The sequence below is a fragment of the Camponotus floridanus genome, unplaced genomic scaffold, assembly GCF_003227725.1.
Source record: "Camponotus floridanus strain SB8 unplaced genomic scaffold, Cflo_v7.5 scaffold20, whole genome shotgun sequence".
Classification (NCBI taxonomy): domain Eukaryota; kingdom Metazoa; phylum Arthropoda; class Insecta; order Hymenoptera; family Formicidae; genus Camponotus; species Camponotus floridanus.
The window spans coordinates 364,989-382,843 of record NW_020229326.1 but is presented as its reverse complement, the minus strand read 5'-3'; the positions used below and the strand labels follow the sequence as shown (position 1 = coordinate 382,843).

The window sequence follows — 17,855 nt, the reverse complement described above, 5'->3', positions numbered from 1 at the left end:
CTAAATGATAATAAAGCTAAAGTAATTATTATTTAGCGCGCGGTGTCGCATCGTTCCCGTGATCGGCCCGTCGCGGGCTCTCGATGTGACCCGGAAAAATCTTTGCAATCGCGAAGGCGGGAGGAAACCGATCGAGGGATGATCTTGCGAGTCGCCTATAATAATTAAATAAACGCGATCGGCTTTGTCTCACCGTTCCCTTTCCACCCTTATCACGTGCTCCCGACTTTCGATCGTTCCCTCTTCTCGAGCCGTATAAACGCACTAGGATTATGCATTACAGATTATTTTATTGTTAATTAATTATGTTTAGCGCGCCCACACATCCGGATGTCTCTCTCGAAACCGTGTCCGGCGAGGGAAAAAAAAAAGAAAAAAAGACAAAGATCTCGAATTCGATTTCGCTTTCGACAGACAAATGGAAATGTAGAGAAACACTGGATTATTCGATGCCAAATCGGTTGAACGATAAGTTGAGTGATTTAAAAATAGATACAGGTTTAAAGGATGTATAAATTGGCATATAAATTTGTAAAAATAGAGAAAAATGTTGATTTGTTATGATTCTTCATCAGCGTCTTCTTTTCCTCGGGCATCCGGGTGAAACTTTGTAGATTTTAAGCATTTTCCAAGCGGGGCGCGAGCTTCGTGTGCTTTCTTAGTGTTCATAGGTTAACGAAAAATAAATTAATTCAGATGCAAACACTGTGTACAACAAGATAAAAGAAAGCGAGCGTAATCGAACTAATATGTATTATCGATTTTCCTTCTCTCATCCTAAAACCCTCATCATAAAACCTTCTATATTTAAATAGAAATTTGTAGAGAAATTGCTTTTCCAAATTAGCTATATTAAATAATTTTAACAATTTTGATAAATTCTGATTAAAGAAGATAATTTTAAAGACTCCTTTGCAAAATGTTATTCTTTGAAAACTTTTAAGATAAAATTTTAAAAAATTATTTTATACACAATTAGAAAAGAGGAGAAAGTTCGTGTTATATGATACTTGATGAAAATACATTGACATTAAAACAATAGATTTTATTGCATGCCTTGGAGATGAAAGTGCAGAGAAAGAATCTTTTACACACGTAAGATTTTCGTGTTATAGAGTCACATACCAATAATTTCTACTTTTTTATTACTCAATGATTCAAGCCACATAACCCGCTGATCAAATACACCGGGAATAGCTGTCGCGTTGCCTTTTAATTATATTAGACCGTCTCCTTCATCAAGATCAAAACACTAATTGTCATTTTTGCGAAATGCGCATAGCGGTTCGTGGTTCGCAAAAGAATCCCGGAAAAAAAGGAGAGGCTCAACGTCGCTGGCTAACGGTCCGCGAGGGACTCTGGTTTTGTATAAAAAGAAAAGCCGCACACACAGTGCGAGACCCGTTACCAGTGGGCTACGTTCCAGCAAGATGCCGTATGCCATGTACATCCAATCTCGACAGTGTCGATTGCATAATTACACCGTGACACAGACAACCTCCGTTCTTCGTTTTGATTCCTTTCAGAGGGATCGGTCTGCACATGCTCCGAACGTAAATACGCGTTCATGCAAAGTTTCAGATCGCTGGAACTGGTTTTATGAATGAAGGGATGAAGATGGATGTTTGTAATGGAACGCACAAATAAACACAATTTGTACGCATCACATAAGGAATCATGTAATAAATTGGAATTTATTATATTAATGCAAATATTGATTGCACTTTTTCGACATGAGATATTCCAACGATATGTAGCTTTTTATATGTTTAACAATTATAATAAATTGACGTATGCAAATTTTGTCGACAAATTTCATCTTATCAATCAAATTTCAATAAATTATGTCAACTTTTCTCAATAAAATTATAATTAATTCGAGATAATGTCAAATATTTATAATATGTATTATTTTTTAAAAATTTATTTTGAATTTGATAATATTCGTAATTTGATAAGAAGAAGAAACAGAAAAATTATTTTGAAAAATTATAAATGTACAATAGTTATAAATTTTAGAAGATTTTAAAAGTCTACCAGCATTGCTTCTGCTCCAGTTGTCTTTAATTAAGGAGCATGATTTAAATTGGAGATACATCAAGAGTTGAAATTCTTCTCCGTTAACCACACATCATTTAATTCGGGAAATTATTAGGAACTTCCACGTAGTGGAAAGAGTTCTCTCTTTAGTAATATTCCCGAAGGGATTGGTGTCTATAGGTCTGGAAGTACCGTTCATCTTGAAGTTGCATAATCTTGCATTTCTGGTTCTTGGTCGCTGTCGCTGACCAAGATGGACTTGCCGAGAGATATTCGTAGGCGCATCATCATTGACCAATGACCACCGTCTGCTCGCCCAGGCTCTCGGGCCGCGGAGAGTACCGTAAGAGTATCAACACGTGAGTAACACAGAGGGGGTAAGACCGCTCGGTCAACGCTCCTGCTATAATGTATATAAAGGTTGGGAATCCAACGGATACTCGAGGCAGATCATCATCAGACATGTTCGGGAAGATCATCCTAACGCTCTCGACCCTGGCCTGGGCCAGCGCCCAAATTCCTAATCTGGGCTTCTGTCCAGAATACATACCCATGGCGAACTTTGATATGGAAAGGGTGAGTAATTTTATTATTTAGCTTATTTTATTACATTTTTTAATTTTTTTAAATATATTACACTTTCTTTCGATTATGCATTTATAGATTATATTAATTATATATTAACAATTATATTTTTGTGTTAAATTTTTTACATTAAACATTGGAAAATATATCACTTATGGCCATTTTTATCAACGTCGCTTAACTTTAATCTTAGCTTAACTCATTCTTTGTCTTTTTCTAAAGGAACAGTTAGAAGAAGACGAAGAGTGAGTTAAGCTAAGATGAAAGTTAAACGACGTTGGTAGAAAGAAGCATCAGTCTGATTGTAAGAGAAATGATTTTTTTTGTTTTTCTCGTTGATAGCCCATCATAGTAAACATGATTCTTTTGTCAGACACAGATATTTTCATGCGACTCATCGTCAATATTGATTTCCATATAATGGACTTGATATGTTTTTCAGTTAATCTTAACATATGAATGCAACAATTTGATCTGCCATTATAGAATATTTATTTGATCTGCCATTATAGAATATTTATTTGTATATTATAATGTTATGAATATCGGTAATATTTAAATAAAAAATTTTGTGTAATAATTAAGATTAAACTTTTCGAATATTTAATACTTTACAGTTTCTTGGCATTTGGTTCGAAGCCGAGAGATACTTCCAATTAAGCGAAGTGGTATCTCGATGCGTGATGACGAATTATACCAAAGGTACCGATGGTAGATACCACGTGAGCAATCAAGTCACGAATCGTTTGTGAGTATATATTATGCGTCTCTATTTTCAAATAATCGAATCGATTTTTTTTAATTTTTTCTGTGAGTGAGATCAACTACAAAATCAAAACATGGCTGGCAAATAAGCACTGTTTTAAAGCTTCAAGTCAGATTTAATTATAAGCATTTTAACATTTATACAAGGATAATATTTTGATCACGCGGTTCCGGCGAAAGTGTTTCAAACGATTGTGAAGAAAGGCCTCCAAAAATCAATAATCCACTTAATAATTAAATGTGTTCATTTTTATCGATGCCGAAAGGACATGAATAAAATAAATTAATTTTTCTATTATTCTTTGATTTTATGCAATTTTAGTTTAATTATTTAATAGACGCGCATTGTTTTGACATGTGAATTTCTCATTATTAATATTTTTGACACATTTAGTACCGGTGTAAAGAGAATATTGGATGGCGAAATTAAACCCGCAGCTTCCAAGGCCGAGGAGGGTAAACTTCAGGTTAAATATACTACAATTCCACTGACACCCGAAACCAAGTACTCGGTACTCGAAACGGATTATGACTCGTATGCCGTTTTGTGGAATTGTCAAGGTATCGGTCCTGTTCATGCGCAAAATGCGTGGGTAATGACGAGGCAACGAATACCATCTGGAGAAGTGCTTCAAAAGGTATGTGCTTAATAAAGTAAATGCATTAAAATATTACGCGCCTTAAAACGCACGATATGTATACAAGACACACATACATATATGCTAAAACTATTATTATTATTGTCTTAAAAAGATTATTCTAAATAGCTTAGTTATCTCGTCTAAGAAATTATCGTCCAATTAACTCCTTAGTAATTATTATTATGTAAAATTAATAAAATTCTTAATGTAAAATCTAAGTACTTATTTCTTAATAATCGACATAATTTTTATTTTTGTCGCAGGCTTATGGCGTTCTCGACAAATATAAAATATCAAAGACGTTCTTCGTGAAAACCGATCAGGCGGATTGCGCCTATCTAGAGGCGGATACTCGCATAACAGAGAAACCCACCACGCAAAAACCAGGGGAACAGAATTCGCAAACGGCCGAATCGAACGCTAAATCGGCCGTCGTCCAGAACGACGCCCACATCGAAACGAAGGAAGAACCGGAAGCTGGGATTTCGGCTGAGAAAGCGGCCTTCGACGCCCCAAAGATAATAGCGGAGGAGTCCGTAAAGGTCGAGCAGTCCGTAGACACCGTTCCCGAACGGATTCTAAAAATAGCCGAGACGATAAAGGAGGAGGACGACGTGCATGCTAAGACGATCATTGTCGAAGTTAAGGAAGATATCGCCGCGGAAAGTGCGAAGGAGAAGAGCGAGTATCCGAATGAGACGGAGAAAAAGACTGTCTAGGAGTATCTAAAGAGATCTGTTAGTTGGCGATTAGCAAGGGCATATTCGGGGTTATTCGATGGTCTTAGGCTTGTAGCGGTTTTCTCCTTGTAAACCAGTCTCGCTTAAGTACAGCAAAATCATTAATCATTGTCCCGTAGGCGCGTCGTCGTCGCTCGAGGACATGGGGTTGGCACGGCGCTTTGTTTTATAGACTTACGTACAAATGTAAAAAAAAGAAATGAAACTAAAAAAGAATAAAGATTGTTATAAAAAACGATTTAATAAAATTTGCTCGTTTTTGTGTCTTCGTCACTTCCACTTTACTGAACAGTATGTAAGTAAAATCGATTATCAAACATATGGCCGTCGTAATTTAAATGTAAGTTAATGTAAAGATAATTATGTTTGATTAATTAATGACAATTTTGATTAATGGAAGAAGTAACTTTATTAAAAGTATTCTGTGTAAGGTTTCTACGGGCATTGTGATAATTTGTGGGTCGTGTGGATATATTATGCGAGGGAAAACGATTTGCGGACTCTTGGAAAGTCTTTTCAATTCATGCGTCACACGACATGATGCCAGTAAAAGCTAAATATGTCGTGGCATTTTCATTGTAGACAAATATAAGCGGGTCACGTAACGGATACATTTTTCCATATCATTAATATTAATTTGATTTCTTGTTTCGACAATAATGTATCAAAAATATCGTTCAATATATAAATAAATTGATGTGATGCCAAATATTGGCAATTAATCAAATATTTCATATTCAAATATACAAATAAAATTAGAAGAATCTTAATTAGAATTGAATTAGATAAATGGATAAGAAAATATGAAATTTTACATAATATTTTTATTATATTTTAATATTTTAACATACATAGTGACTCATCAAGAAAAAGAAGAAACTTGAATAATATATATATATTTTTTCGCATTTATAAAAATATAAAAAAATATTTAAATTGAAAATTATCCATAAGAAAATATTTCTTGATAATGCTTTAACGAAGATTCTTTCATGTTTCTTTCTTATTTAATGAGAGCTAAGTAATTAAAATTATTTAGAACTAATGTAATAATTTGTGACGTATAAATATTAATTAATTCGCAAAATAATGAACTTGAAATCAATTCAAATTTTATATTAACTGAAATATCGATGTGCTCCTTTTTTAAGTTATTCAAAAGTTAATACTAACGTGTTATTTATCGCTGTAAATATTTCTTCGGGACGTTGATTTTTGTTTGAGATTATTAGAAACGATCGAGCATTTTCGAAAGCAGTCCATCGCACCCGATCGTAAAATAATTCACGTGTCTTTGAAATCGACGATCATCTATTGGTTAATGGTAAATTCGAGACGGGTTTCTTGAACCCCGGACGTACCGTTATTGACCTACTAACTGACAGAACTCTGCCAAACGCATCCAGTCAACGAGTCCGTCTTCGCAAGCACGAAGTGAGGAATAAGAAGCGCAGTCACCTGCGAACAGTTCGTCGCGCGAGGAGTATACTGAATACATCAATTCCGCATATTGGTATTCAACGCGTATTTCTTTCCTGGATACGATCAAGGTCATCAGGTGAGTATCTCATTTAAATCGTAAAGTAATCATCAATACTCTTTTCTTCCCTCCATTCTCCCCTTTGCGCTCTAAGCTTCCAATTCACCTGCTTCGTCTCGTTGAACTTCTTGCAAATACTTTACTAGCAGAAACTATTTGCATAAATAATCATTTTCACGAAATAAATAGAATGGATGAAGGAATAAGAATTAAAATCGGTTAAACTTAAATCATCTGCATTAAAATTTTTGTACAGATATTTGATTCATTTAATATTATGGCATCCTCAGAAAGACATGGGAACATCATTAGAATTTCAAATCGTTTATACAATATCGTGAAAAAATAACTACTCGAAATAATTATCTGATATTATCTCATTTTTTTATGTGTCAGTGCTTGCATATAAGTGAAATCAATACACGAGTTTATATAATGTGAGTGATAAAAACTAGCAAAACATTGAATTCATAAACATAAAATATGACATGCAGAAATAACGTCATTAGTATAAAAAAAAAGTACCGGGATATAAAAGAATGCACGCCTATTTGTCTTCAGTTTTCCGCTAATATAGTTACGTAGACTGACAGCGTACTTTAAAAAGGAGAGAAATACTATCGAAAAATATTCTCGAAAAGTTTGCTAAAATCAACGTAAGCAACTTATAAGCAGAAAAATATAATGTCATCTGAATTTTGTTGTTTTAATAGCGACCATCTGATTAGAAACATAAACAATTTTCTACAATTATATTAACAATTTTCGATATACATACAGTATTTCAACGAGATAAATACGAGAGTTTGTTTGAAATTAAATTTACAGTATCTCTCGAACGAATATAGAAAGAATGTAATATTTTTGCAATATAACGGATCGAAGATTCTAATCTCTTCAAACATCATAGATTGAAACTTAAGATTAATTTAAAATAGCATCTGTTCATTTGAATTAATTTGCATGCATATAATGCTGAAATCGATTGCCGTTGATGTTGTAAAAATAATTTTACGTTCTATATTTCTAATGAAAACTTGACTGATAATATACATTTTTTTTTTCAGAAAAGAAAATGTTGCGAATATTTGTAATCGTTATCATCGCAAATGCAGCGATAGCCCAAGTGCCATTTTTGGGTACATGTCCAAATTTGGAGGCAGCGCAACATTTTGACGTTAATAAAGTAAGTATCGATAATATATCGAGAATTAATAATTCTTTAAATTAATTATCTAAATTATTATACATAAGTGATTATGAAGTTTTTACGATATAAAGTAATAATTATTATTGTGTCCGAAAATAAAATTTTTTTTAACTTAATTATATTCTACGAATGAAAGAAAATTCATGCAAATTCTCGCTTTAATAATATAAATTAGTATTCAGTAGTTGAAATATAAAAATATATCATAAATATTTCTTTTTTTCAGTATTTGGGAAAATGGTACGAAGCCGAAAGATACTTTGCGTGGTTCGAATTTAGTGGAAAATGTGTGACAGCTAATTACAGTCTGAACGAGAATGACACGGTGAAGATCAATAATAAGCAAATTTCATCATTGTGAGTATGATAACGTTCATAGAATAATTTTATATAATTATATATAAAATTCATAGAATAATTTTGGTCATTAAAAAAAATTTTATATAATTCATAGAATAATTTTATATAATTCATAGAATAATTTTGGTCATTAATGGTTAATAAAGAAAAAGAGAAAGAGAGGAGAAATCAGAGATGATCAGTTGCCAGCAATTATTCATTTGGAATAAAGCTCTGTCTGTTTTGCTTAGAACTGGAGTTGCATCGAGTATCGAGGGCATTGGAAGGTTAATTGGCAGATCCGATGATTCTAAATTAACCGTTACTTTTCCATCCTTGCCACTATCGTTTGATGCACCTTATTGGATTTTGGATACAGATTACAAGTCATACAGCGTAGTATGGAGCTGCACAAATCTCGGAGTGTTCAAGTAAGTGTCATTTACAAAATGAGAGAGAGAGAAAAAAGAACGCGTTGAAAAAAAAGAATAAACTAAAATTTCAAAAATTTGGAATTGAATAGATGATAAGTTCTTTTTTTAAATTTTTATCGTTAAATATCAATTTTATATTCTCGTGTATCTAAATAAAGAAAAGATTTAATTTTTAATCTGTTCATGTACTTTAAATATCATCAAGAAAAACTCAAAGGTATTAGATTATTAAACAATTTTGTCCTAAGTTCTTGAAATTAAAATGTATTTTCATTGCAGCGTACGAAACGTTTGGATTTTAACACGAGAACCAAAGCCGCCAATTGCAGTTTTAGAGAAAGCTTACCAAGTTATCGATAAAAACAATATCAGCAGGGCATATTTTATTCGAACAGATCAGAAAAATTGTCCGATTTCGTATTAAGAATGGTCTATATATATTTACAAGGAAAAATGTTTGGTGAAGAACGAAATATTTTTTACGATGATTCTTTAGATTATGAATTTGAAATATCTAATCAAAATCAGAATACTGCGTGGTTGTAGTTTCACACTTAAAATTTTTTCCATATCTGTGATTTTTAACGCAATATGTGTCAAAAATTAACTTATATAGACTTTTTAGACTTATGGACTTATATACTTTTTTACAATGAAGTTTAAGGAATTTAATAAATTAATCGGGCATATATAGCATCATTATAAATATAATAGATATGGTTATAATTGTATTAATAACACTTTGAAAACGCGAGATATGAGTTTTAACTTGTTTATTTTTTGATATATAATTATTAAATAAAAAATAAAAGACAGAATAAAAAAAGTAACATCTCTCAATATTTAAATACTGAAGCGTCTGAGTAATAAAATAATCTCGCGATCAAAGTGTTAAAATACAAATATGTACGATATATGTACATTTTATGTTTATACTTATTTATATTTATATTTGTTTTTTATAATATAGTTACTCACAATTGTTAAATTATTATGTTTATTTAATATATTATGTTTATACATAATATTATTTATTGAAAGTATATTGCGACACTAAAAGACTGAAAGACAATTTGTCTTAACTTTTAAAATTGTTATAATATTTTTGAATGAAAAAATATTATTTATCAAATAATCTCATCTAATTTATTATCCACATTTTTCTACAGATTTTTCCCAGTAATTATAATTACAAAAAATAAGAAATATTGCGAAAAAAGAAATCTTTTTTTATTGACATTACTACTGTCATATATTTAATAATTATATATCATTTGGATTGCTGTGAAAATATATAGTAGTTTTACGTATAGAATAATTTAGATAATAATTTCATTTGAATTACTGATGTGTCGTAAACTTAATCACCGACGAACGATCATGTTGGAATCCTTTGATGAAATATTATCGAGCCCGGGAGTGTGCCCATGGCTGTGGGCATCGACAAGATACAGTTAAATTCTTCCGGGTATTTGCGTAGTTTGAAAAATCCGCTACACGCTAATGCTCTCTTAAAAAATATAACGGATAAAGTAATAATCATAGTGATAACAGAAATGCAGTTATTCGAGAAAGAGATTATTACGTCGATATATATGTAAACCTGCTAACATAATAATAATTTAATTGTAAGATAAAAAGAATCTAATTTTATTAAATATTTTATTTATTTTCTTACTAATTAATATTAATAGTTTAATAATTATTTTCATGGGAGGAATGTTGCACTTTTATATATTATATAGTAGCATATTATTATTTTTTTATTTGCATAGTTAATACCTATAAATAGATATAATAAATTAAACTCACATATATGCATGAATGCACGAATACAAATATAATTCATAAAAATATTTTTTTGATTAAATCCTAATTTTTTTACTTTATGATATAATATATTGTTATTATTTTATTATCTTTCACAATATTTGTTGTAGATTCACAGTATTTGTTGTACAACTTTCCGTTATCAATAACAAATAGCATTTTTATTTGATAAAACGTTTATGTTTGTTATTTTTGAAGCAATCAAAATGATTGATAATGACATTTTTCTTTAATTATCTCCGGGCCAATCGAGGCACTTGATCGTGACGAGAATTTACCCATGGTTGATCGTTTTTAACAGTACCTGGTCGGATGAAAAGTTTCAGCTGCAGGTATCAGAATCTCTGTTGCAAGATCCCGCAGACACATCCAAGCTCGACCGCTTCAGTAGCCGATACAATTGGTCGGTAAGAAAAATTTTCTTAAACCAGTTATGAAAATTTAATTATGCAAAACGACACGAGAAATATTTAATCGACCATTAAGTTAACGATAATTTACGTACGCGAGCGAGCATCCGCTTTGTAATATTACATACATAATACATGCAGCGATGGCGCGTACAGTGTTTTATTTATCGCGCTGGAGAAGGAAGCTAATAAATGGCTACGTGAAAAGTTTCATTAATGGGGTAGTAAAAGTTTCGGGGCAATATAATTAACTACAAGAGAAAAAAAAAGATAGAACGCGCGAGAGAGAGGAGGCGCCGGGTCACTCAAATGTGAATCAAAATCTAACAATGCCCGGTATTCCTGATGTCGGACGCCTCTCCCACGTTAAAAATGCGGGAAATGATCATGGTCGAAATAAATCGGACCGACGAAAACATCGCGCGCAACAATACCTTTAAATTAAACAAATAACGGTGACGCACGGGGTGCGGTCGCGTGCGAGGCCGGGCTTTCGGCCATTGTCACGTGCCATTCGTACAAACAGACAGTATTCAATTGCGGACCTGCAGGATATGCCATCAGGGATGCATTGTGCATCGAGAGAAAGAGGAGTCGCTCGAATCCCACGAATCACACTGCAAAAAACGTATGAGTTTCTCTGTGTGAACGCGTATCGCATAAATCCTGGCAGAGACACCATTTTAATAGGACATACATAATAATAAGTATGTATTTCTTTCCACATCACGTTACATATATAAAAATTCTATTTACATTCATACTTTAGTACATATTAAAATTTATTGCAGTATCTCAGTTTCATCTCTGTAAATTATTTTATTTAAATAATTTTATTTAAATAATAAAATAATTGAAAAAACATTTCTTAAAAAGGACGGAAATTGCGCTGCATCATACATACATGAGATGAAACTGAGATACTGCAATAAATCTTGCCTTTCATTTTTTAAGAGTCGAGAAACATATTAAAATTTCTGTATCCTTTCTTTAATACTTTATATAAGCTTTGCTTTTTTTATTCCTATACTTCATAAAGCCATATTTTCTGCCTTTTTATACGGCTAAAAATTGGCGTATTTTTTCCAGCTAGATAGTCTTTTCGTATAATCGTCGCCATCTCGCTTGTGTAATAAATTAAAATGCCGTAGAATCTAAATCAAGATCTAGATAGAGGCAAAGAACGCCCGCTAGGAGCCGTGGAACCCCCTTCCGAATTTATCTCGTCGTTCTTTTCCTCTCGAGAACTCCTTTTACGCACGAAATGAAACAGGGAGGATGGGCAGGGGGAGGGGGAGGGAAGAAGGGCGATGAGGATGCAAAGAGCGGAAGGGGATACACGATCGGGCTCACGGGCGGCGGCCAAATCTCGGCGTGGGCCCTACGGTTTTCGAGGGGCACGGGCAGCGGTCCCTAATAACAGGGTACACCGAAGCTAAACAAACATACACGCCCCTGGCATCTCTCGCTGAAAGAGTGCACGGGAAGCAAATGGGAAAAAAATGCTCTTTCGACACACCGTGCAACAATTTGAGGATGAAGTATTTGCTTATTTCGCATAATTTACAGGAAAACAGATATTCTATATCATGCACCTGCTGTTTGCTCTCGACTTCTCGTTTCTTTCTGGAGAAGGAGAACGGGAATATCCGAGATACGAGGATTCGAGACTGAGAATTTCGTTGCAGTGTGATTGCATTTATAATTGTAATTGAATCTGAACTCAACTTTCAATGAAATTTCCCAAGTTATATGTAAGGGAATTGCGTAATACACTTTATAACATTCTAAGTTCTCAATTAAGAAATTTAGTTTCAAATTTAGCTCTGATTTTATTTCTCGAAAAGAGGTAGAATAACGTATTATATAATATATTTTCAGAGAATTAATAATAAGAATTAATAATAAGAAATTATATTTTCTTTCTCTTATTTAGAATTTAAATTGAATAATGGAATAAAATTGATGATAATAAATTAAAGAAAAGAAATTCGGGTATCAGAAGTAGGGCATCAATTTAAAATCTCAAGATACAATCGTTAATAACAAGTTTTTAACATTTCGATGTAACATCAAAATATTCGATACAATTCTTTTTTTATACACTTTTAATAATTAAAGGATGTAAATACACGCAAATATCCCTATAATTGCAGTGAGCAAAAAATAATTGGATCTATTATGCAATGATAAATTAAATGTACATCTTATATAACTCGAATTATACATAGTTACATAAACGATACGCTCGATAAGAAATATTCTTAATAACGAAAATTGTTATAAACTACCTCTCATTATTTAATTGTTAATATAATAAGAAAAAAAATTTTTTTAAGTATTGCATTATATATAAAACATTTTTTTTCTCTCTCATTTCGAGTTAATTTTTTTATGTCTCATATTTTTCTTACGACAAATATCGAGATTAAAAGAGAGTGCACAGAGAACACTCGTTCCACGTGTTCTCATTTTGAAGAGCGAGAGAAACATGGTTGTTTGCATTTCACCTGGGTTCGGGGTGGTCCACGTCGAAGGATCCATGTCATATCCAGCTGAATTTAATAACAAACATGGAAGACATTCCGTCCGTCTGTAATTTTACTTAAATAGTATATGCAATGTAATTATAGTTATTTACATTTCTTATTATCAGTTAAGTCACTTGCATCATTTCAAAATATCGCTCTATAATTTAACATCAATCGTGGCTAAACAATTATTTATAGAAAATATACATTTGTTTTCATTGCCAATAAATAATACATTAATGTGTCTAACGGATGAAAGGCATTGCTTCAAACATTCTGATTTGTCTCATATCACAGATCTTAATGTCACCACGTGCGTCGCATTACGTGGATTATTCATTGTTTTCTAAACTTAAATGGAAATATGGAACAACGAGGTTGAATCTATAGGATGGCCGCTCCATTTGTCTCCGCGTGTAAAAGATCGGTAAGAGACGCGCGAAACGCGCGAGCGAACGAGAAGATTTAAGTAAAAAGCCGTGAAAAGAGAAGAGGAACGAGGCAGAAGGGAGAAGAATAAGACGCGAAGGAGAAGAAGAAGAAGGCGAGGACGAAGGTAGATGAGACAAGGGGCATTCTGGTTTGTGGGCACAGCCGCTGCCTGCAGCCCACAATTATGATAATAGCCCCTGAGTCCTGAGTCTTGTTAGGCCAACGTGCAGCCCCAGCGCTTTTATCTACATCTTCTTATTTTCAGACTCGCGTTCCTCTCCCGCCTCCCTCCCCCCCCTCCTCGCTCCGCTCCCCTCGCATATTCCCGCGGCTTTTTCTACTTTCAACCCTTTGCGTCTCCTCGCGGGGGTCAGATTGGTTCAAACCGATCGATTCTCTCTCTCTCTCTCTCTCGTCGAGCGAAAGAACAAATCCGATATATACCCCATCGTCGAAACCCCATGATGATATATATCGCGCTATATTCCACGCTGGATCCGAGTAATCGAAGCTCTATATCTTTCGCACGTATATTTCGCGATGTATCGAATGTCTCGTTGAAACATTGTTACAGCAGGTACATGCGCGACGAAGTGAAAAAAAATTCTCTTTTATCGCGCGTTCGAAAAATTGTCGCGCCCCGATGTAGAAAATGGAGGGAACTCTAACTGTCAACGCGCGATTCCGGCAACTCGGTGCTACATCTCGGTGTCCGCAAACGTTGTAAAAGGCGGTAACAAACGGCGCACGCTTTAATCCATTTTCAGAGCCACCCCGGGTCCTTTTGAGCGGTCGCGGAAAGCGTTAATTGGAGGCCGCGCCGCGCGCGATCGGCGTAAAGGAAGTCTCGTTTAAAGCGAAAACCGCAGTGATAATGCATCCGGAGCTCTTTCGGGCGGACGTAGACGAGAGAGGTCTTCTTCTGGTGTGTACGTGAGCGTAAAAGGGCACACCGTCCGAAAGTGCGCTACCCTCATTTCTACTAAAAGCCGCTCCTCGCGAAGCGCGAATTCGCGTCCCTTTAATAATACATCATTGCAATGGCTGTCTAGAGAAGGAGATTCTCAAGAGAGGAAGAGAAATGTTTTTTTTTTTCCATAGAAATATATTGAAACAAGATATCACAGATATTTGTTTACAGTGAAATATCATATATATTAATTAATTAATTATTTTAATAAAAAAAATTCTCTAATAACTGATTATGAATTTTTGTTGATGAAATATATTGTAATTATACGTAAAATATATGATTGTGAATTATTATATATTATTTTATATACAAATAAACTTTGCTAAAGATTAAAGCAAATGATGAATTATATCAACAGCATAAATAACGTGTTGCGTTTATATAAATAAGAAAAAATGAGTATAAAGAAAAGAAATACGTCAAATATATCTATTAAATGAGTCTTATGTCTCACGACATTTTCCAGAAGCTGCTACTGAGTATAAATTCGGATAAACCGAGAGTTTGGTCGACGACTGCTAGATATACGACTGTTTGCACAGATTAGAACCGACAAAGGGATCCGTTCTCTCTTCTTGACTTTAGCTTGATTTAAGTGTGGCGGTGGGTATTTGCAATAGATTAAACCACGTTTTTCGTACCGCGTACCCTGCGGTGTCTTGTTTATGATATCAGCTGTACCGCTTTAGATCTGCTGTACGCATATTGTGCTCACACACGTGCCAACTATCACGGCCAGATAGCAATACAAACATATTCGCCAAGATTATGGAGATGTTTTTTTAAGCGATGTATATACGTATATATAATTAGAATTTTATATTTTGTTTTTTATATTAAGGAGAAATTTAATGAAATTTACATTATGAGAATGCGACAAATTCTTTAGATAATGAAACGGTGCTTCTTTACACAAGAGCAACTTCTTTTTAATTAAAATTAAATATTTTTAACGAACCGCCCTGAAATTCCAATCATGGTTATTATAATAATATAGCAAGTCACTCTGTAATTTCATATAAAAAGTGCAAAAATTATCTATTAATCTGATCAGCGTACATTCTAGATCTTACTTAATTTTTTTCACTCTCATTATGTTTCTAAACCTTGTACTAACAGTCTTCTTATTTTCGATGTGGCGTGTAATTCGTATAGACGTTATAATATAGAAATGATGAGTAAACACGAGCTAATTTCATATAAAAAATGCAAAAATTATCTATTAATCTGATCAGCGTATATTCTAGATCTTAACTTTTTTCACTCTTATTATATTAATAAACCTTGTACTAACAGTCTTCTTATTTTCGATGTGGCGTGTAATTCGTATAGACGTTATAATATAGAAACGATGAGTAAACATGAGCTGTATCGGCCGTGGAATATTAAATGATAACTCTCTCATGTAACTGTATAATCGCCGAGATTAAGTTAATAGCCTCCACGACGAGATCGCGATGCAGCGAATCAATAAGAGGGCGGGTGGATGGACCGCATCTCGGACAAATTTGTTTCTCATCGACCGCTAAAAGATCGGGCCCCGTTAACGGACAGCGTATCCTATGCATCCGTACTATAAGAGAGTAATCATTTGATTGGTTTCTCTCTCTTCTTTTTCTCCCGTCGCGATTATCCGCCGCGGTTTTTATCCCGCACGAGCTTTTCAATCAACCGCGAATTTGCAAAACGAGTCCCGTCTCCCCCGTCTTCTTCCCCGTCCTCTCGCTCGCGTATCGTCAGTAATAACGACGTTCGGTAATCAAGCACGTTCTGGTAGACACGAGAAAAAGGGTTGCGAGACAGAATCCGGTAAGACGATCGCGATTCGACGCGACTACGTGGGCGTTCTCCCGTATCCGTCGTCGATCTCGAATTATGCAAATGCACGATGGATATTCCAATTGCCTCCGATTCCTCGAGGATGAAATTCGAGAGCACCTCGTATTCCGCACATCGTCAGCTCGTGGCGGATACGCTTGTCCTTCAATAAGAGGGGCCTGCGCTCAGATGATGGAAAGAGGAAAAAACACCGGAAGGTGTGCGATCGAATACGCTGTTCATCGTCAGCGATTTAACATGTCGGGCGCGTTTATTGCTCATATATTTCAGCAAGAATTTCAGCTAAAGTGATTTATAATCCTGATTTTGCGCTGGTAAAAAGATGTAATGTATGAAAGTGCGATTTCGATTATATTGAATGACGATGACAGCGCGGGATTTCCATGGGGATCAATTTATATTTTCTTTCCTTTTGCAGGCTGAGAGAGAAAAGTTGCTGCAGTTTGTTGGTTGATAGCTTTAATTAGCATCTACGAAATACAATTGTTTACGTAGTCATCGAGAAAACCGGATAAATGCAAAATGTTTGTACGGTTTGTCGATTTTTCTTTTTTTCCAAGAGAAAATTGAATTTTTCAAAATAAAACATATTCTATGAAAAAATGAAAAATTAATAAAAGAGTCGTTTTAATTTCTTTGGCATCATGTTAATTGGATCGTAAGATATTATATATACCTCTCCCGTGAAATAAAAAATAAAAAGCAGGATCTGGTCTCTCCTCTTGGGGCGAAACCGGGTGGTGCGCGACTTTCAGCTTCAGGTAACACGTGACGGAGTGTAACCTGTTACCGAAGTACCGTGAATAAAGGACCTGAAATTTATTGCTTGCGAGAATGCCGTTACGCTTTCAATTTAGTACGGTTAGCAACACCAATGTTACGAATCGAAAAAGACCATAAAAGACGTAAATATCAGCTGATGTGAGCAACATCGATTGATCATACTAGTCTTTATTTATTTTGTTATGCTGCCTCACTCAATTATACTTCTTTCGACCTGGCCTTCGCCATTTGACAGAGGAACACTACCTATTTTCATCACAATAAACTCGTTGGGTAAATAGTACCATGTGCTCGGTGCAAGTTACTTTACGTCAAAATTGATAATTGTTGAGAATGATGATCGACGATGCATAATTAATTATCGATGATCATTTGAGCATCAGTGTTCGATGGTTCATAGATGGTAATTGATGAGCGAGGTTAATCTAAAATTTTCAAAATATTTCCAAAAATCTTGTTATCGCATGAGAATAAATAATCTTTCGAATTCAAATTTTGGATATTGCAAATTGTTTCAAGTAAACGATAAAGAGCCCAGTCCATCTGCGCACCGCGCCGTATCGCTGTCGGTGAATTTTCAATTCAATTCCGGTCTCGTTCGGCGCACAGCCGTTCGATCTCTCGGCCGTGGACCCACGACCATATAACCATCTCTGGTACCCTCGTAGGTGGACCTCGGCTAAACTCGGCCGTGCTCGACTACGATCGGCCGACAGGCCTGCGCCGACCCCAGACGACGACCCATGGCGATGGGAGCACACAA

At 34.5% G+C, this 17,855-nt stretch overlaps 2 protein-coding genes across 3 annotated transcripts; both read left to right on the top strand.

The window, feature by feature from the left end:
• The first annotated feature begins 2,433 nt into the window (after positions 1-2,433).
• LOC105250577 (apolipoprotein D-like) lies at positions 2,434-5,008 on the top strand. Its single transcript, XM_011256740.3, has 4 exons — positions 2,434-2,616; positions 3,243-3,373; positions 3,785-4,028; positions 4,295-5,008. The coding sequence occupies exons 1-4, from the start codon at positions 2,449-2,451 to the stop codon at positions 4,748-4,750; spliced, it is 999 nt and encodes a 332-aa protein (XP_011255042.2). The 5' UTR covers positions 2,434-2,448; the 3' UTR covers positions 4,751-5,008.
• Positions 5,009-6,161: 1,153 nt separating this feature from the next.
• On the top strand, positions 6,162-8,974 carry LOC105250578 (apolipoprotein D-like). 2 transcript variants are annotated; one of them, XM_011256742.3, is made up of 5 exons: positions 6,162-6,329; positions 7,379-7,497; positions 7,748-7,878; positions 8,112-8,291; positions 8,574-8,974. In XM_011256742.3, exons 2-5 carry the CDS (start codon positions 7,387-7,389, stop codon positions 8,716-8,718), a joined length of 567 nt encoding a protein of 188 aa, XP_011255044.1. In that variant the 5' UTR covers positions 6,162-6,329; positions 7,379-7,386; the 3' UTR covers positions 8,719-8,974. The 2 variants fall into 2 exon arrangements, with proteins under 2 accessions (XP_011255044.1, XP_011255043.1); XM_011256741.3 differs by lacking the exon at positions 6,162-6,329 and adding an exon at positions 6,890-6,967.
• The last annotated feature ends 8,881 nt before the right edge of the window (positions 8,975-17,855 follow it).

Coding starts and splice junctions, on each gene's coding strand:
- LOC105250577 (XM_011256740.3), top strand. CDS start 2,449: ATGTATATAAAGGTTGGGAATCCAACGGATACTCGAGGCAGATCATCA. Junction 2,617..3,242: donor CGAACTTTGATATGGAAAGG/GTGAGTAATTTT, acceptor AATACTTTACAG/TTTCTTGGCATTTGGTTCGA. Junction 3,374..3,784: donor AATCAAGTCACGAATCGTTT/GTGAGTATATAT, acceptor TGACACATTTAG/TACCGGTGTAAAGAGAATAT.
- LOC105250578 (XM_011256742.3), top strand. CDS start 7,387: ATGTTGCGAATATTTGTAATCGTTATCATCGCAAATGCAGCGATAGCC. Junction 7,879..8,111: donor AATAAGCAAATTTCATCATT/GTGAGTATGATA, acceptor TGTTTTGCTTAG/AACTGGAGTTGCATCGAGTA. Junction 8,292..8,573: donor ACAAATCTCGGAGTGTTCAA/GTAAGTGTCATT, acceptor TTTTCATTGCAG/CGTACGAAACGTTTGGATTT.